The sequence below is a fragment of the Chenopodium quinoa genome, unplaced genomic scaffold, assembly GCF_001683475.1.
Source record: "Chenopodium quinoa cultivar QQ74 unplaced genomic scaffold, ASM168347v1, whole genome shotgun sequence".
NCBI lineage: Eukaryota > Viridiplantae > Streptophyta > Magnoliopsida > Caryophyllales > Amaranthaceae > Chenopodium > Chenopodium quinoa.
This window is the reverse complement of record NW_018743033.1, coordinates 547,824-568,170: the sequence shown is the minus strand read 5'-3', so window position 1 is coordinate 568,170 and position 20,347 is coordinate 547,824. Positions and strand designations below refer to the sequence as shown.

Here is a 20,347-nt window from a genome sequence, read left to right as displayed (position 1 = left end):
TTTGGCCTATAACACTCGACAGCAACAATATTAGATTATAGTGACCAGTAATTTGGTGGAGTTGAACTAACCATGGGAAAAAATTCCCTCAAGTCCGCTTGTTTTTGTTACCAAACAACAAAATTATGTAAAATAAGATCCTAAAGAAAAAACCCCAAGCCACTGTAATCCAGAAGCAATCTAATTTACTGATGTCAGTGATGTCTAACTGGTGTAGTATATTAGAACCTCTCATCACACATGAGCTAGTCATGTTGATGCCTAGAATGTCGCTCATGCTCTCCAGCACCTTGCCCTTCAGAGCAAGCGGAGCATCCTTGAGGGCTGTGGTATCAAACATTTGGATACCGCTAATTAAACACTTCACAGGGTTGTCGAATTCATTAAGTAAAACCCCTTGATATGGATACTTTACCAGCGACATATAATGAAACCATATCCAATACTGTGGGATTTGACTTTGAGTTATAAAGAGTCCACTGAAGAGCGTAAACTGAGCCAAGAGGATCACAACCAATACATACCCCATTAGAACATGGGGTACCAATGTAGACAGGAAGGTCACAAATGAATGTGCTGTCCAGAATGAGGCTAACAAGAACCCGAAGAACCAAAGGAACCCCGAAAGACCACCTCCTAATCTGACAGCCCAAAAGGTTATTGCAGAAAAAGTGAAGGAGAACAAGATCAGAGATGGGAGGGCTATGATGACATTAGAGAGAACATAGGATGATCTTTTGTAAGTGTTATTTGAAGTTTCTCTCATAAAAACGGACCTCTCTTGAATAAAATGAGGAATGGCTTCAGCACAAATGAAGAATGTTGTGACTATAGCTGCAACAAAGAATCCTAGTCGTTCTTGTACTCCTTTTGGGAAATCATCTAACCTCCAAAACATGGTAGCTAGCATTGCACCAGCAAGGATCACTGCAACAAACCGAAACCTGAATGATTTAGGCATTCTTTTTGAGTTGAGCAATGATCTTTTCGCGAGCACATAGGTCTCAACCCATATTGGATTGGAAAACTCAGGAACCGTTATACTTGCCTTCTGAAATCCTTTCATTTACTGCATCAGTGAAAGACAAGGCTGATAAATCAGTGGCAAGCTCTGGATGATTAATGTTATTCCTCTTTTGGCAAGATTTGTTAAATTCCACCAAACTTGTGACACCACCAGGAGAATCCTTGAGCTCGGATATGAGATCAAGAGCAAACTTGACCTTGTTTACATTTTCTGAAATTGAGTGATTACATGCTGCAAAAAACTCTTTGATACCTGAAGGTGAACCATTACAGACAGTTTGTCCTTCAGAAAGAATGATCAGATAATCCATGATGCTTAGAAGCTGAGAACTAGGCTGATGGACTGACAAGATCACAATGCTCCCCCTTCGAGCAATGCCCTGCAAAACACGGGCCACTAAGAAGGCATTTGTCGAGTCTAAACCTGAAGTAGGTTCATCTAACAGTAAGATAGCTGGGCCGCGAATGATTTCAATGCCAATCGAAACTCATTTCCTTTCACCTCCAGAGATTCCTCTATGCTCAACATCTCCAATCACGGTCTTAGCAGCCTGCCTTAGACTGAGCTGGTTGATTAGTCCTTGAACTCTTGCTCTCTTCTTCGACTTTGAGAGGTTCTTGGCAGGCAAAGCTCTGTGGAATACATAAAAGTCTCCTCTACTGTTAACCCTGGAAATAACAGAACATCCTGCATAACATAAGCTGATTTTGATTTTAAAATGTTGGCATTAGACCTCAAAACTTGTTGGCCATTTAAAGTTACTGACCCTTTTAATCTTTCCTTCGATATTCGACCCGCCAAAGCATCAATTAAGGTTGATCTTCCAGACCCACTAGCACCCATAACTGCCATGATTTGCCCCTCTTTTACTTCCCCTGATATGTCATTCAACAACAGCTTCTCTTCAGAGTCATTTCTTGAAGCATTTCTACAATAATCATGTGTTAGTTTTGGGTATATTTTGACGCTGTATGTTAGGCTTTGAAATGCAAGTACAAATGGGTTTAATGGTATTGTTGTGATTTCAGTATCATTAATCTCAATTATCTGTGTCATAATTTCAATTAGTGAAGATAAGATTTTGCTTATTGCGTGAAGCACTAATATTAAGTTATTAACTACAAGCATTAAATTAAAATTCACGAGATGCATTATGATTAATTTAGCTTAGAATTTTTTATAGCCATCATTTTGGCTTTGGCATCAACTTGTTCTAATTACAAGCACATGAACTAAGAGGTAAGTTCAAATTCATGGGTCTTTCTTTGTACAAATAAGATGAAGTTAATTAAGATATTATATTCAAGATAAAAAATTAGTGATATTAATATAGATTCAAACTTCGTTTTATAATAAGGGACTACCATCACATTCAAGACATTAACTGGGTTTACAAATATCATACTTTGTAAATCTATTTATAACTGCTAATCTTCGTTTTCCCCTTTTAGCTTATGTTAAAAAAAATTAAAACCCTAATCTCTTGATTTCAATCAATTTAGGGCAAGAAAAAAAGCAAAATTGTTTGATGAACTCAATTCAAGGTAATGTATATCTAATTTTGCATTGTAATTGATACAATTTAATTTCTCAATTGAATCTTCAAATTAGGGTTAATGGTAAAAAAAAATTGAAATTGTCCCGGGGGTTTCTAAAATTGGGGAATTTGGGGCAATTGTTCTGTATTATTTAATCTAGGGTTCATTACTCATTATTTGTTTATGTATATGCAGCAATTAATTGACTTCATCCAGGTCTAATTCCTCATGTCAATCAGCTCATCCTTTCTTCAAAATACTTTTGCGGAATTCCCCCAAAAATTGTGAATGAAATTGCAAGAGAGAGAAAGAAATGGAAGGTCAAATGGGGGAAATATTCTTTGAATTACAGAGATGAGTAGAGGGAGAAGAGTGAATGAGGGTGGATGAAGGAAGTTAGGCGGGAAATTAATAAGGAGATAGGTAGTTGAGGACAGATTAAATTAGGGGCACATCCGTCATTTTAGGTGGGTTTTTAGGAGGGAAATACCAAATGGTGGCCCCCATAATCGGAGATTCTAGCCGAAAAAGTTGTCAATGTAGTGCTATTCAAATTTTTTATGTTTTTGTGGTAGTTTTTTCAAAAAAAAAGTTTTAAATGGTAGTTGTTCTCAAAACTCGTCATTTAAATGATAGTTCTTCGCAAAATTTCCCTTTTTTTTTTTTTGTACTTTTGACATTATTTTCTAACACTTTCTCTCTCCATATCCTCAATAATTACCAACTATCTTTTTTTTTTCTTTTTGTCTTAATTACCATAAAAAAAATGAGAAATAGACTTGTAAATAAGGGACAAAGTGAGTAAAATATTGTGAAAGGTTTCTCAAAAAGGAAATAGATTAAGTAATAAAATATAACCGTAAAAGAAAAGCGAAGCCATTACTAAAATACGGAGGGAGTATTTATTTATACTCTTGCCATTTGAAATCTTTTTAATTTGCAAGTTGGAATTTCTCAGCGAAAAACCCCTTGAAGCCATCGACAGTTTCAGTTTATACTGCTCATCCTCATGGAGCAAACAGAAGACTCGTAGAACAACAAGAAGAAGAAATGAGCGAATTCAAACAACTACACTGACAAACATCCTTTGAGAAAATGCCCAAACCATCGAATTTCAAATTCATACGAATAATCAATGAGGCATCAATTACCTGCATCATCTCCCCCAATAATCACCCTTTTGAAATCCTGCAACACTCTTCGATGCTTCGAGCAAATCCACGTTCAAATCATTCGAAAGGGTCTTGAACAAGACAATTACTTGATTTCCAACTTCGTTTCACGCTGCTGTACATCTTTCTCTCTCCTCCGCTATGCAACCAGTGTGTTCGACTCTGTATCATGCGCCAACACTTGTCTTTGGAACTCCCTGTTAAAGGGTCACTGTAATTACTCTTCTTTGTCATCTTCTCTTTCTGTGTTTTCCGCCATGAGAGCTTCTTCTGAAGGTGCTCCAGATAAGTACACTTTCCCGCCATTAATGAAGTGTTGTTCGAATGAATTGGATGCTTTTGTTGGGGTTGGGATTCATGGGTTGTTGATTAAATATGGGGTTCAGGATGATATGTATGTGGGTTCGAGTTTGGTTGATTTATATGGGAAATGTAGGTTAATTGGGGATGCCCAGAAAGTGTTTGATGAAATGTCTGTGAGAAATGTGGTTTCTTGGACTAGTTTGCTTGTTGGGTATGTTAATTCTGAGGATTTGGTTGATTCACGGAGAGTGTTTGATGTAATGCCCAAGAGAAATCAGGTTTCGTGGAATGCTATGATTAGTGGATATGTAAAACTCGGACAGTTAGATAGCGCTAGGAAGCTGTTTGATGAATTGCCTTTCAAGAATGTGGTTTCGTACACGATGATGATTGATGGGTATGCTAAATCCGGCGACATGTCCTCCGCGAACTTCTTCTTTGAGCAGTGCTTAGTAAAGGATCTTGTCCTATGGTCAGCTTTGATATCAGGGTATGCACAGAATGGGCTTCCTTACGAGGCTGTGAAGGCTTTTCTAGCGATGAAGTTGAGCAATACTAGGCCAGATGAACATATAATGGTGAGTGTAATGTCCGCTTGTGCTCAAGTAGGGAATTTGAAACTTGCTAATGAGATTGATTCATACATGAACCAAAGCTTGTTTGATCTCCAACGTACGCATGTTGTTGCAGCATTAGTAGATATGAATGCTAAATGTGGTAACATGGACAGAGCAAGGAGTTTGTTTGATAATATGCCTAAACGGGATTTAGTCTCATACTGCTCCATGATTCAAGGCCATGCTCTTCATGGTCAAGGAGCAGAGGCTGTTAATTTATTCTATAACATGCTTTCTGAAGGGATAACGCCTGATGATGTGGCCTTCACTGTCATCCTGACAGCCTGCAGCCATGCGGCACTGGTAGAGGAAGGTTACTGCTTATTTGATATGATGAGTAAATATTCAATTAACCCCTTGCCTGACCATTATGCATGCATGATTGATCTTCTAGGTCGATCTGGCCACTTAGGAGCAGCCTATGATCTTCTTAAGTCATTACCAATTGAGGCCCATGCTGAATGTTGGGGAGCACTTCTTGGGGCATGTAGATTGCATTGTGATACTGAGCTGGCCGAAGTAGTAGCCAATCGACTAGTTGAACTTGAGCCTCATAATGCAGGAAATTTTGTTTTGTTATCTAATGTCTATGCAGCAGCAGATCGTTGGTTGGATGTTTCTAATGTAAGGAACCAAATGGTTGATCGGGGACTAACTAAAATTCTTGGTCTTAGTTGGGTTTAGGGTCAAAAGGTTATTGGTAAGCTGGGTACTTCTTAGACCTTGTCCACAGCAGGAGACATTCCCTAGTTGGATTTTTGCAACATTATATAATACAGTACCCTAGTTTTTCATCAAAGTTTTTGCTGTCATATCGAAGTCCACTAGTTGCTGACTGAAAGGATTTTTGCTCCCTTTTTTAAATGAACATGTGTGGTTATGCACAAAGTGCCTCTCCTAGGCATAGGACTGGGTATGTTGATACTCTGTAGCCCATGACAGGTAACCTTTGTCACCTGTTGTTTTGGAGCATTAGTCCTGCTGTGTGGAAGACATTCTGGAACTTGCATGTGAGTCTAAGAGACAGTTGCAAAGTATGTACTATCATGTGCCAAGGTTTGTCTCTCCCTCGAGTTTCTATAACCACAAATCCACCATTAATGCTTAATAATTAACAATGCTAACTATTTTGGTCTTGTTGCTAATCCTAGTTTTAGGCTTTCTTCAGTTAATCAATAACTTGATCTTTGCTCTTATCCATCAGAAAATTTGTGCTTGTTCAATTTGTTTGACCAATTTGTGTTGACATTTTGGACTAAATAGGATGTTGGAAAAAAGTTGTCTTTCCTGAAAAGTCATAAGTCCCAGTATGATCATAAATATATTTAGCCTTGGGGAGAAAGATAGAAGTGATTCAATAATGGTTGTAAAATGTGTCATATTTTGGATGGAAAGAGTATGGTTCTTTCTGCTGATCTTGTTTGTATTGCTAGTACTACTGCTGCATTCACTCAGATGTTTTTGGTTAAGTTGGTGCATAGTAATTGACAGCGTTTGTTATTATGCAATTGAATGCAGATACCGACATTCTGAAAATCAGAAGGAACCTGCCAGATTTTAAAGAATACATGGTGCTTGCAGAATCTGCTATGTTGCTTCAGATAATGTAGAGGTGAATGGCTTCAGTGTTCTATTCCAGCAGATTGAAAACTGAGTGTATAATGTCATACCCTCGAAGACTAAAATCTGAAACATCAACAGCTTACCAACTCAGGGTCAGCCATGGATTTCACACTTTTGTGTAGTTATTAAGTGTATAGGATTGTTATTGAGTGAAAAATTATTTTCCTTGTGCAACTATGCTACGGAATAAGATATGGGTAGGCTTGAATAGGTAGAAGAGAACGTATTGGGCGCACCTAAGAGTATAACTAACGCGAATTTAGGAGACAAGGAATTCACCATCTATACATCTCTAAATTGTCATTACATCACCTGAGTGCACCTATTCAACGAGCACATTTTATGATTCGCCTTATAAAGAGCGAGCTTCAGTTTTCCTATACTCGTATCATTTCTACCACATAATTTTGCTTGCACCTTTAATTGTGTGATTGTGAGTTGTAGAACCCCTTTCTCTTTCAACGAGTTAAAGTCAGGAGACTTTTCTAAAGTCATCCACCCACTAATGGTGGTCTTTCGCAAGAATGGAAATTAGTGCCTTTTGTTGGTAAATCGATATCAGTGATTGCACCGACCATGCTTGGTAGTTGATTTTGAAAGGCATTTTTTCCAATCAAGAGTAGGTCAAAAGTGCAGTATTTTTTGGATTTGACCAAGTTCAATTCAATCTGAATTAAAATTCGGTTTTAGAATTTTAAATCCAATTCAATTTGAAATGCCATCAAGTCAAATTTGATATGATTTGATATTATATTCCACAAATATATTATTAGTATAACAAATTCATTGTTGTAGTTTGGTTTTATAAACTCAAACATTGACGGTTGACCCATAAGCTTTAAATAAGTCAAAGATACATCATGTTTCAAATTTTAGGAGGATTAACTAATTATCCATACAAATTTGAGCAAGCATCCAAACACCCAAAATCCAATCTAAAGATCCAACTTGAGAATAGCTCAGGCATTGCCCCTTATTGCTACTGTTGTAAACATGCAATTAATAAATTTTATTAGATGCTTTTCAAAATTGAAATTGACATTGTCAAATCAAAATTGAGTAACTCTTTAAGCAATTTTATTTTATTTTTTTATTTTCTTTTTAAATTGAACCTTGTAGTTTGCATTTATATAAATTTTTCGGATTTTTCACCATATACTTCTGAGTTATTTTTTTATTTGCCAAATACCCATGAAAATTTTCAAATTCACCATATATACTTGAGTTTCACAAAAATGTTACGAAATGCCTTTAATGACTAACGGCAGTTAACTCTGTTAGTCGTTAAAGCTAAATTTGCCACGTGGCGACAAATGATTGGCTGCCTTTTAATTTAATCAAATTTTAAAACAATTATTTAATTAATTATCAAAAAAAAAAAAAAAAAACCACCACCAAAGCAAAGCCCAGCCAGCTATCACCATGTCCGCGCAACCCCCCGTCGGCACGGATTCCACTTGAACCTCGACGCCGGTGCAACCCAGACCCCGACACCCCACCTGTCGGCGAACCACCTTTCCTTCCCCTGAATCACCTTCTCTCGAATCGTAAAAACCCCTTCTTCTCTCCCTCGAAAAACCCTCCCCTCCCCACCGCCGGCGTCCAAACCTCCCTTCCCGCACCGGCCCCCGTCAAACCCAAATCGCCCTTTCCCTTGCCATCTTTACCCCCTTAACCACCACGTCCCCCAAAATAAAATAAAAAACCTTAAAATCAAAATCTAGGGTTTTGATTTTGGGATTTTAGGGTTTCGGGGTGGTGGTTTCCGGCTAAAGTGGGCAGCGGCAACGCGGGGGAGGGGATATAGGCTGCCGGCGAAGGGGTGTCAAGGGTGGTTGCCTGATTTTCAGGTGGTTAGGCGGGGAGGGTTTTTTACGGTTCAAGGCGCGGAGGAAAATCCGGCGCAGTGGACAGTGGTTCAGGGGATGGGGCGAGCACTGGTGCGGGGTTAGGGGGAGGGGCGGCGCCGACACGGTGGGGAGGCTGGCAGGGGGGCGGTTTTGGGGAGGTGTTAGGCTGGGCTTTGGTGGTTGGAGGAAGGTGGCTGATTGGGTTAGAGGTGGTTTTTTATATTTTTTTAAAAAAAATAATTAATAAATAATTTTAAAAATAACCAACTAAATGTTGTCACGTGGCATAATTAACCCTAATGACTAATGGAGTTAATTGTCGTTAGTCACATTTTGTGAAACCCAAATGTATATGGTAAATTTGAAAATTTTCATGGGTATTTAGTGAATAAAAAAATAATTCAGGGGTATATGGTTAAAAATCAGTATTTTTACAAATTAATAACATAGTTGATAAGATCTTTGTTATAAAAGGATCTCTTGTCATACATGACATGATAGGTTGTTTACATAGATGTGGGAGATGATGACAACGATAGAGAGTTGACATGTATCTCATCTCATTGACGAAAATGAAGTGCAACAGCAGCTAATACATAAATTTTTGTAGGACAATTAAAAGCATACGACGAGCAGTCTCCAAATCATTTAGAAACCAGCATTAGAATGTACATCCACCCTACCAAATGTGATACCCTTCATTATAAAGTAAATAGAAGCGATTTTTAAGCTGTAAGTAACCCCTCTTCATTTGTCAGATATACTCCAGCAATGACAGAAGCCATTGTCTACTCGTTTAGGCTAAAAACCACGATAAGTTATATACAAGATCCTCAGATTTAAAAAATGAGGATCTCACCAATGTTATTGGAGACGATCAAAACCTAAAATGGAACTGTCAGTAGATGAACTAAACCCGCCAACTAGACATGTCTGAGATTGTTGCTCTCTCACACTATTTCAGGTAGTAATCACCTATATTCTCCACAAGATACCCATATGGCGGGCCAACTCCATGATCAAATGTTTTATCTCCACTGATCAATTGATTTGGATCAGAGCGGAGATTTCCAACACCATCTTTGCTGTTAAACTTAGCCCTTCCTTTAAGTGGACGCCTGTTATCAAGCGGAAACTCAGCAGTAAGTCTACCCATCTGCTTTTGGAGCTCAGAAACAGTATCATTTGCTGTTTTCCCTCTAGGAGTTTTCTTACGATCCACCAACTTGAGTTCCAATCTATACAGTGCACACACATCACACTTGTTGATCTCGTACTCATAGAGATGCCATTCATAGTTATTCAGTGGTTGAGGATCCATATAATAAGATCTTTTCAGCCCACTGAACTCATCCATAACTTGCTTTCTCGACTCATGCCACCCTCGGCCACTGTAATCTGGTAATGATCTCTGCTTTCTGTTTCCACTCTCAAATGCTCTTCGAGGTTTGTCAAAGAAGAGCCACTCCCTAATAGTCTCCCCCTCAAGAACTGATAGATCAAAAAGTTCTGCAATAATATGGAAAATACACGCTAAATGAACACATCACAAATGTGCAAATGGGAAACGGAAAGATAATAACAAATCCAAGAAAAAAAGGAACTATATGCCATCCCACTAAGATTTACACTCTCTCTCTCTTAGTGATTAATAAAGGCTATCAACCTTTAACAAAGTAGAATGTGATCAAAAGGGTATTTTGGGGGAACAATTTTGTTGAACATTGACAAATGTGCCCATTAATGAAGTAGAGCGTGACAATAAAGATAATTTGGGGAAATAATTTTGTTGAATCTTACAGTAGCAAATGTGATTTCTACAACGTGAAACCATGACAATCATAGGAAAATGGGGTAAAAAGTTGATAAGCAAGTAACAGAAACTTACCAGGGGCGTTCCAAGGGGACTTTGCAGTTGCTGCGCCCTCACATTCCGGAATGCCAACATCTTTTCCTTGTGCTTTCGCACTCAAAGCAGCAAAAAGCAAGCCATCCTTCAAGCCAATGCCTCCAGGACGTAAGACCGGAGACATTCCAGGAGGTCCCTCATTCAATGCAAGAGTAGCATGGAAGCTACTGCAGTAATCTAACCACCAGTCTGATCCTTGAGCAGGCCTAGGACAATCCCATAGTGCACATTTTGGACCCAAAAAAGCAGCAGGTGGTGGGCATACATTTGGTAGAAATCCTGAAATTGGATGTGCGTACAGAGCACTTACATCAACACCATTATATCCACTAAGATAATGATGCTCAAGGTCCACATGCAGATTAAATTGATTGTAATCCAGCTGATTGGCCATTTCCATGTTAGTTGTCAAACTGCGAAATCCAGGAGATCCTTTGCATTGATCAACTGGTGAGAAATTTTGCTCCAGTGATCCAGGCTTGACTTCAGGGCCCTGTTAAAAGCCAACTTCAAAGTCAATTACCATATTAATTTCTAAACTTTTTTAACTAGATTAGTTTAACTGTCACAGTTTAGAACAAGCTATAAGAGCAACTACAGATAAATGAATTTTTTTTTTTTATTTTTTATTGAATCATAAAACATGACTGATTTTAAAAATAACGAAAAAGAGGTTTTATTAAAAAGAAAAGAAAATCACTAAATTGAGACATAGGCACAACTCAAAGGGCTCCATTTACAAAATTTAAAATTTTGAATGCGAGAAAATCCAAGTTGTGCTTCCACAATGAAGTCTTCATATACAAAATACTTAATGTCATAATGATGGGCCATAACAACAATTCTGTTCTCCTTTTTCAATTGTAGCTCTATTTTTTTTTTTCTTTCTTTTGGGTGAAGTAGAAAAATGTGGGAACTATAATTCGAAGACATGAACTAAGCACATGGTTCAGGAAATATAGGAGATAAGTCCCAGCTTAGGCTGCTCCAGCAAGATAACACCACCAAAAATGAAAGTTTCAGCTAGAAACAAACAAAAAAGATGAAAAAGGAATCACAAAGGAAATTGGAAAAATATAATCCCAACAGTTTTTTCAGCATCTCTTCTCCTTCTCCCTGGAATGGAATCTACAAAGTCTGGTGACTAGAGACTCGTCTATGGAGCAAATGAGACCACTTTTTAGCTTGCAAATCCATGAAGATAACACCAATCAATTAATTACTTTCAATATCATCAATTTTCTCCACAAATTAAAGATTAGGGCTTTCACTCCAAAATCTAGATCTAAAATATCTTCCTTTGTTTTCACAAATGCCACAAATTATCAGTGAAATAGGTGTCAAAGGATCCGAGCACACCATCCTGGGTCTGATTCATTAGCAGGTTCTAATCTTGTATCAGATTGGGTGGACAGGGGAAACAGCCCTTTATAATCAAATAAGATAGAGGCTGATATCTTGCAGCTTTTCTCCATTCCTAAAAATATTGTTCACTTTCTTGCAATTTCTTTTTGTTCCTCGGAATAGGATAGCATATCTTGAACATTCATTTTTTTCCTATCTAGCAAAGGTCCCACAGATTGCATAATATTATCTTAGAAAAGGAGTGATACATAGTCAAGAAATTCTCCTACACATTAATTGGCATAATAAGTCAGCATTTGTAATCATGTGGTACGGGAAAGATACTACACCACAAGGAAAAGAGGGTTTAATTGGCCTTTATTTTGTTTTCCAGAAATCAGATATATCCATAACAAAGCTCACATATATGAGGCTCTGATCAACTGAAAGAACTAAGAGTTGGTTAGATTTAAAGATATATATTGGAAGTCCTCTACTCAAAACATACGTTGTACCTGGTAAACCTAAAAAAAGATCAAAATGCGAAATTGAAGGTAACTGCAAAATCAATCAAGAAATAAATAAAATATGCACCAGCAATTCCATTCCCCACTATTGTTTGACAGCTGTAACTCTCATGACTCGCAACATGTAAAACCACGAATTCCAATTTTCCAAAGCAATCAAACAATTTGGGATGGGGAGAGTAACTTAAATTTGACCTCTCTAAAACAATAGTGGAGTTTGGTTGATTAAAGGTGGATATTAAAAAATAAATAAATAACTGATTAGGAAAATAACAACAAAATATAGTTGATTAAAAGTGAATAAAAAATAGATAAAGATGTAATGGGACTTTTAGTTAGGGACAAGATTTTTGGGTGAAACTGTGAATCGAGACTTTTATTTTAGAACAGAGGGAGTAGAACAAAAGCCAAGGAGTTTCCAAAAGCCAGGTAGTGTCGGCTGATTTGATCTCTAAATGCAAAGGTAACCCAGATCTTTGAGCCTTGTCTAGCGAGTTATTATTCTTTTTGAGAAATGAGAGAAGAGAATTCATGCATCACATGCTGATGAACTTATAGCATGCACAAAGCTAACTCAACAAGGTTGCACTATGTACCCTCAATCACATCCCAACTTCTTTCACTAACATTCATGAGTAACCTCCTGGTGCATAAAGGATTGACAACAGCTATGGCATACTAATTATTCATATCACACTTCTTCTACCAGAGGTGGGAAGCTAGGTGCAAAGCAGAGCCATTTTATTAAGTTTTTGCTTTCAAATATGTCCTAGCTTTCCTCTATCCCTGCAATTTCTTGTGTCATTTCCAGAAGTGCCAAATACAGATCTCTATGACTTTATGTGACACTGAATGCCTACGCAACATTTGGAAAATATTTTAGACTAAAGTATCCAAAATGTGCAAGATGAAGTAGGTGTCCCTCACCAATGCATGCCACATAACAGTTTGGCAGAAAAATGCAAATGCAAATTTCCTCAGTTTCCATATTATTGAGAACCATGAATATGAAAAAGGAAGTAAACTACCTCTTGGTAGCCTATAGCATCTCCAGCTTGAAACTTTTGAACATCAGGTTCAGACTTTGGCAGAGGAAGCTCAAATGGACTTGTAGCATCATCTTCTTCATCACAAAGGTGCAACAGCCGATAGATGTCCGAAGAAAATGTACCAAGACTATCGTTCTACAAGAAGCCATTTCAGTCATAATTGTCCATACTCCTTTTCTTCATCATAGAACATGCAGCACTAATAACAGGAAGTAAAGAAACAAATATATGAAATCCTCACTTGTACAGACGATGCAGGTGAGGGCTCATTAAGTTCAGATTTCCATTCACGTAACATTAGATAGACCTGCTCTTCAAGAACTGCAGCATCAAGTGTGCGGCTATCCTTCCTTGCTGACTGCAGATCTGAAAATATCATCTGAAGATCATCAACTCGATTCTTTGCTTTATCCTTAAAGAGCTGGTGTGATGCTGACTTGCAGCTGTTTCTCTTCAAACCCTTCCTCATTATAAATCTCAAAATTCAAAGGAACCTATGTAGCTACATTCAAACAAAGAGCACAACTTCAATCATGTCATAAACATTAATGCAATATCACAAGACTTCAAACTTGATGGCATGTCTAATGGATAAAATGATGCTCAGAGGCCTTAGCCATAAGAGAATAATAAATTACAGATCCTGCAACAGATCCATTCAACAGATCACAATTGATTCCGAACTAAACTTGTCAGAAATTGTCAAATGGAAACAGTATCCTCCAGTTCTAATCTTCGAACTAACAACACCCTCTCAAGAACAGTACAAAGCAGCTTTCACAGGTGAAAAGTGCTCATATGACATCATTTGGTTTAATAACCCTACACGATCCAATCTCTTATCCCCACCCCCCATCCCTCTTGGGAAGCGGAATCTATACAACTATACTAGTTAAGTAGTTATTGTTGCCGTACCAAACTCAATCCATGAGATGTCCATTCATAAAAAAAAAAACAGAAGCCCACAAAATTATTCCCTCATGAACTAAGATCCAATGGCATCAAAATCAAAATTTTTAGAGCACACTCAGATATCAAGAAAATTCACTTCTAATCCTAAACCCTCATATAACACCACAATTGAACTTCCGAAACAATACTTCCACTTCAGTGAACAATCCAATCACACACAAACTTCTCCAAGCAAACACTTAAATCATTATAAGCAAAAGCCAAATTGTGATTTCAACTTCACTACAAAAACAACACTTTAGCACAATCACACCTGAAATTCTCCAAACAATAAATGATCTTAAACACAAACCCAATTGATAATTTCACTCCTTTAGGTCCAATCACACCCAAATTTCTCCAAACAATCAAACATATGATCTTAACATAAAAACCAGTTGAGAATAATATAAAACAAATCCAATCACACCCAAATTTACCCCAACAATCACAATCACACATGATCACACAAAACCCAATTGAGAACCAAATGAAACAACTCCAACCACACCCAAATTCTGCCAACAATCATATAAATGATCTTAAACTCATAAACCCAATTAAGAATTAGGGTTCTAAAGGACAAATAAGCACCAAAGTAAAAAATAAATCAGGAACTAAATACATTAAAGTATCATCATAAAAACAAAGAGATAACAGAACTTACAGAAAATCAGGATGTAAAACCTCAAAAAAAAACTAAATGGGTATCAACAAATATGGATGCAATACACAAACAAGATATGTAAAGGGATGAAAAGGGGTCAAAAAAGATTAAAAATTGCAAGTGATAATCTTCAGAATATTAAGAAAAAAAACATGGGGTCGAAATAAAATGAAAAGTAGATGCTCACCCAGAATAAATGAGAGGTCGATCGCCAAATTTGAGAATCGAGAAAGTCTGAGCACTGAGATGGCAGTAGTAGGAAGAGGAGAGAGAAAGAGAGAGTGTGAAGGTTGGTTAAGTAGAGAGAGAAGAGAAGGGCTCTACAAAGCAAAATTCTGTAGGCAATTACAGATTCTTTGGGCACTCGTATAAATGCGGGGGTCCAACAAACCATGTATGTATCATGTATGTATGAACGCGGTAAAATGATGGGAATTCAAGGATAAAATGTCTTTTTTCTCTTTTATTGGAAAATGGAAACTATGTAATTTTGGTGTCATGCTAATGCGGACTTTTGAAAATGTACCGACAAGGTATTTACGAGTGTTTGGATTAATTGGTAAGGGAGTTATTTCATCTAAATCAAATGTTTAAGGTTTCGTTTTCGATGTAATCAACTGATTTCTCTCTGGATAGGTGATTTTTTACCGCTTAACTAGGTACCTGGACAATTAACATAAATTACCTGCCCATGAGATTGTATCCGAGGATTACTGCTTTGTTGCTAAAGTTAGTACTGATTTGATATGGTTAAAAGGTAATTTGTTTGTAAACTTTAAAATATTTTATCTTAGAAATAAGATATCTAGGGGGATCTATTAAAATCCCCTAAGCAAGTGCCACGTGCAGGTCCACGTTGGTGTCTTCTCAAGTGAATAGCAAGTGTCCACGTGGTCGGAAGTAGGTCTCCACATGGAGAGTGATGGGGTTGATTTGGGTATTTGACTGGTAGTAGACATGATCCACTGCAAATACCTAACCCATTTATATCGGTAGCCAGTTGCATCCCATATACTTCCTTCGTTTCTTTTTAGTTGACATGTTTCTTTAGTCGCGTTTGCCAATGCACAAATTCAACCATTAATATCCTTAATTACCGATAAGTAATAATTATGAAAGTTGATATTTTGAAAATCTATATCGTGACGAATCTAATCTAACAAGATCTCACATGACTATATTTTTCATTATGGGTGTGTTCTATTCACCTGATTTTCACTTATCTGAACTTACCTAAACTTATCTAAACTTATTAGGCCTTATTAAAATTTATTTTAGTTGTAATTTGTAATTGAGTAACTCTTAGCAGAACTTATTAAATCTGAACTGAACTAACCTGAACTTATCTGAACTTATTATACCTGAAAGAAGTGAAGATAAGGTGAACATAACAGACCCTATGTATGGAGCACAAAACACGATCAAATGGGAGTGTGTGAATAGTGCTAAAGTCAAAACGTGTCAATAAAAAAAAACGGAGATAGGTTTTAAACCTTGAAAAGTGGAAAAACACCTATATTTATTGAGAGAGCTTTCCTCAATTGGTACCTAACTTAGCTCAAATTCAGATTAGTCAAATTCTAATTGGTCTAATACTATGGATTGAGTTACTCCTTTAAAAAAAAATGGTAAATAACGTAGAATGTATAATTCAAGGGTGACCATGATAGAGTAATTTTACATCTATGATGGAATTTTTATATTACTTCACATTAAATACCTTTTTTATTAAAATGATATTGTGAGGGAATGCAATTTACAATTGGGAGTAGAATAAACTCCTTGACATTGATGGCAATGGGTTCTTTTAATCTACTTTTGTAAGATAAGATGTGTAATTGCGTTGATTATAGTGTGTGAGGGAGTGGTAGAATAACAGAATTAAACTAGAATGAAACATATTAAGACTAAAAATTTACAAAAGGAATTTTATTTACTTCAATTCAAAATATATTTATATTTGAAAATAATTACAAAAAACTAGAATAAAAACAATTAAGTCTTATTCTATTAATTCACAAAGTAAGATTTACCAAACATATATTATTTTTATCAAACTTAAATTATTTTTTCTGATTAAAACATATATTTTTATCAATATTTACTATTACATTTGTTATATTAAGTTACTGATTTTTACTAATTATAACTTATTTTACTAAGCTTAATTTTTTTTATTTAATATATTTTTTTTAAATTAAAGTTAAATTATTAAGAAATGATGGGTTCTAAAAGAGGACGTCTCGCATCCTCGAGGTACGAGGTTCGATCCTCGTTAGTTTCTTAATAACACCATAGATAAATGGAAAAATATAGAGCCTTTTAGTAATTTGATGTGTTGTAACTTACAAGATAATTGAAAAATTCTAAGCAAATATATTAGAATGCAAACATACAAAATAGCACAATTTAAAATAAATATAAAAAATGTATTACTACCGGTAGCTTTCTTCAAAATGAAATTTTAACTATTTTTTAGCAGATGATCCAAAAATTGGAAAATCGATCAAATCTTGCATTCTTAAATTGTTTTCGATTCATACTCCACAATATTAAATGTTATGAGTGTTGTACAAATCAAATGGACTAATATCATGAATTTCACCAAGTGAAACGAATTTCGATGTTGATTCTTCACAAAACCTTTATCATCTTGATTTTGGTTATAAATTAGTGTTTTCAAAATTAGGAATAAAAAAAAATTGCATATTAAAAATCATAATTTATAAATTTAAATTATCTTTATAAATAACTAACAAATTACATGAAATCAAACCTTGATTAACAAAATATATAAAATCGTTTAATAAATAATAATTGCTCTCTTACTCATAGTTTTAGAGTATTTAATTGTTATGAATAGTGTAAAATCACATCATTTAATACAACTTTGTCACTTTTATCAAGGTAGTTTATATTAAATTTGTATTTCTTGCTAATAATCATTGCGTAGGAAAGAAAGGTGGGTATATAACTGTTGATTCAAATCGAAAAGGGAATAGATTTCCAAATAGCATGTCAAAGACAATACGTGTTTAGTCATGTGTTTTAAATCGTGTTGTTCAATACTACGGAAACATGTTACATGGAAAGGTTAAAGAAGCTTCAACTGATTGAGATTGTTCATTGCATCTACCTCTATGTATTTCAGAGAAATAGAAGTCTTCTATTGAAAATCGTCTTGATGACTTGGATTTCACACCACTTATACTAGTTTTTGGATCATGCTCGAATAGTTTTCTTCCACGAAGGACAAGCTCTGAGTTTAGTTGGAACTATATTCCCAAGGCAGAACATGATGAAGAAAGTTTCTAAAATAGTCGAAAATGATAGAGTATGACGCTCTTCAGATTTTGGTGAAGTCTCAAAAGTCTTTAGAGACCAATGGACATCATGAGTTGTCATTGCACTCAAAGTTTAAAAATATAAAAGTTGGCGTAAGTCCTTCCAACAAAAAGGAGTCTTCATTATATTAGTCGAGTGACAATAAATCTATGCTTTATTTTTGGGTGGAAGGACTTACGTATAAATCACGAGTCGAATTTATTTGTTTTCCAATATTTTTACGAAGATGACAAGGCGAAGGTATTGGAGGGTAGCCCTTGGTTCTTTGACAAGAAACTTCTGCTATTGACAGAGATCAAGGGAGATGAGCAGCTTTTGGAAGTCTAACTTACTCATACCCCCTTTTGGCTTCGCATCAAGGACACTCCTTTCAATCGAAGGAATGCAGAGTTTGCCTATGAAATTAGGGAACATCTTGGGGGGTTCATTGAATTTGATGATTCAGACCCTCTCGGTTGGAATGAATTTCTCATAGTTAAGGTTCACATTGACATTGCTAAGCCCTTGCGCAAAGGAATTAGAATTGCCACAAGCTCTTCTGATTCTAAATGGTGCGGCATACAGTATGAATGCTTATCTAAATTTTGCTATTACTGTGGCAGGATGGATCATACCGATAATGAGTGTCAATTTTTTTGACACCTCAGAGATCAGTAAGGAGGTGGTTTATGAATATGGACCCTGGTTAGGAGCATCTCTGAAGAAGCAGACTCGTCTTACTGTTCTTGACAGGGAAAAAGAGAGGACATGGCTATCCAATCTAAAGAAGCATAATGCTCCTAAACTACCGGGCTATAACAACCCCCAAGTGGTGAGGATAGGTCCACTAGGGGTGGCTCGGAAACTCTCCTTTTCTCTTACTACGATGAAGTCTCCGAAACTCATGGCTGACTTTGATAGAGATGACCAATTGGAGCAGAATTCGAATGAGAATACAACAGGTTTATACATGCTCAAGGCTACAAGGGACTCAAGCCCCGCAGAGACTAAGTCCCTACCCCTTGAGATTTCAGTCAGCTCACCTGCAGTGATTAGCACAGTTCGAGCCCCTATTCAGATACAACAAGTAGACCCTGCCTTGACATCCCCCTCTTATGAAGTTCAAACTAAGGGTATTGATCACAACCGTGTGCAGAAGAAATGGAAGAGACTGAGCAGAGACATTGATATGTCAATGGAGGAGGCCACGATAGCTGCAGGGAAACGAAAGGTACCGGAATTTCTTGAAGTAGACAATGAAGAGGTTTCGATTCAGAAGCGAAGTAAGAACCACCCTGTGACTGCTCTTCACTCTACTGTTCCGGCGGAGGTTGGCGAGGTCCAACCCCGCCCATCGCAATGAGTACATTGTGTTGGAACTGCCGAGGAGTTGGCTACCCTCGTGCAGTTAGAGCACTTCGAAAGTGGTGCACATCTTTTGCCCCTGATTTACTATTTTTGTCAGAACCTAAAGTTAATAAATCCATTGTAGAAAATAATAAATTCAGGTTTGGTTTTTCAAATGCTTTTGGTGTTAGTAGTATTGGAAAATCGAGTGGTTTGTGTCTTTTCTGGAAAAGTGATATTGATTTTAATCTTATTTCGTACTCTCAAAATCATATTTGTGGCGATGTTAAACTTGTCTCTGGTTTGTCTTGGAGGTTTGTGGGGATTTATGGGTGGCCCGAAACCAGCAATAAATGTAAAACATGGACTCTAATTTGCAATTTGTGTGAGAATGTAGAAGACTTGGGTTTCAAAGGCCAATGGTTCACTTCGGAGAAGGGGTTGACGGTTTAAATTCACATTCGGGAATGTCTAGATCGCTTTGTGGCGAACCATCATTGGCTCAATCTTGATTAGCGTCCCATTGTTGAGAATTTGGTTCGTTATAAATTTGATCATTCCCCTATTTTCCTCAACTTTGGCAATCACCGCAAAAAGAAGAAGAAAAAGAAAAAGGGCTTTAGATTTAAGACTTGTTGGTTGATAGATGGGGAATGTAAGGAGGTAGTACGAAGTGCTTGGAGGAGTATGGGGGTAGGGTGGAGCATCGTATAGCAGAAGTGGCAATGCAAACACCTTGAAAGCATGGAGTGGCCGAAAAACAAGACTTGGGCTCACAAATTGACGATGTTGAAACAACACTAAAAAGTGCGCAAGAAGAGGGGATCTCGGCTGCTTCTTTCTCTAATTGTGCCAACTTGGAAAAACATCTGGTGATTTGCTTGACAAACAGGAAGCGTACTGGCACCTCAGATCCCGAGCCTCCGAGATTAAAGATGGAGACAGGAACACCAAGTATTTTCACCATAAAGCTAGTCAACGGAGAAACAAGAATGAAATTGTGGGTCTTTTTGACAAATTTGGGGTGTGGCGTGAAGATGAGGCAAACTTGGAAGACATTGTGCAAGATTTTTACCAGACTTTATTCTCTACGGACACT

The 20,347-nt window shown here is 36.8% G+C and overlaps 2 protein-coding genes and 1 pseudogene across 3 annotated transcripts; 1 reads left to right on the top strand and 2 right to left on the bottom strand.

The window, feature by feature from the left end:
* Positions 1-31: 31 nt before the first annotated feature.
* LOC110730622 lies at positions 32-2,083 on the bottom strand (annotated as a pseudogene).
* A 1,379-nt stretch (positions 2,084-3,462) lies between these two features.
* On the top strand, positions 3,463-6,653 carry LOC110730458 (putative pentatricopeptide repeat-containing protein At5g37570). Its single transcript, XM_021910262.1, has 2 exons — positions 3,463-5,713; positions 6,176-6,653. The coding sequence occupies exon 1, from the start codon at positions 3,701-3,703 to the stop codon at positions 5,339-5,341; it is 1,641 nt and encodes a 546-aa protein (XP_021765954.1). The 5' UTR covers positions 3,463-3,700; the 3' UTR covers positions 5,342-5,713; positions 6,176-6,653.
* A 1,919-nt stretch (positions 6,654-8,572) lies between these two features.
* On the bottom strand, positions 8,573-14,950 carry LOC110730507 (transcription factor VOZ1-like). Of its 2 annotated transcripts, none has more exons than XM_021910307.1 (5): positions 14,765-14,950; positions 13,201-13,461; positions 12,939-13,094; positions 10,019-10,532; positions 8,573-9,639 (listed from the first exon to the last, which is right to left on the bottom strand). In XM_021910307.1, the coding sequence occupies exons 2-5, from the start codon at positions 13,426-13,428 to the stop codon at positions 9,086-9,088; spliced, it is 1,452 nt and encodes a 483-aa protein (XP_021765999.1). In that variant the 5' UTR covers positions 13,429-13,461; positions 14,765-14,950; the 3' UTR covers positions 8,573-9,085. The 2 variants fall into 2 exon arrangements, with proteins under 2 accessions (XP_021765999.1, XP_021766000.1); XM_021910308.1 differs by lacking the exon at positions 14,765-14,950 and adding an exon at positions 14,578-14,688.
* Between the last annotated feature and the right edge of the window lie 5,397 nt (positions 14,951-20,347).

What these genes read in the sequence shown, in the direction of transcription:
- LOC110730458 (XM_021910262.1), top strand. Translation starts at nt 3,701, where the DNA reads ATGAGGCATCAATTACCTGCATCATCTCCCCCAATAATCACCCTTTTG.
- LOC110730507 (XM_021910307.1), bottom strand. Translation starts at nt 13,428, where the DNA reads ATGAGGAAGGGTTTGAAGAGAAACAGCTGCAAGTCAGCATCACACCAG. An exon ending in ATGCTATAGGCTACCAAGAG is followed by an intron (nt 10,533 to 12,938) that starts GTAGTTTACTTC and finishes GGCTTTTAACAG; the next exon opens with GGCCCTGAAGTCAAGCCTGG. An exon ending in GTCCCCTTGGAACGCCCCTG is followed by an intron (nt 9,640 to 10,018) that starts GTAAGTTTCTGT and finishes ATATTATTGCAG; the next exon opens with AACTTTTTGATCTATCAGTT.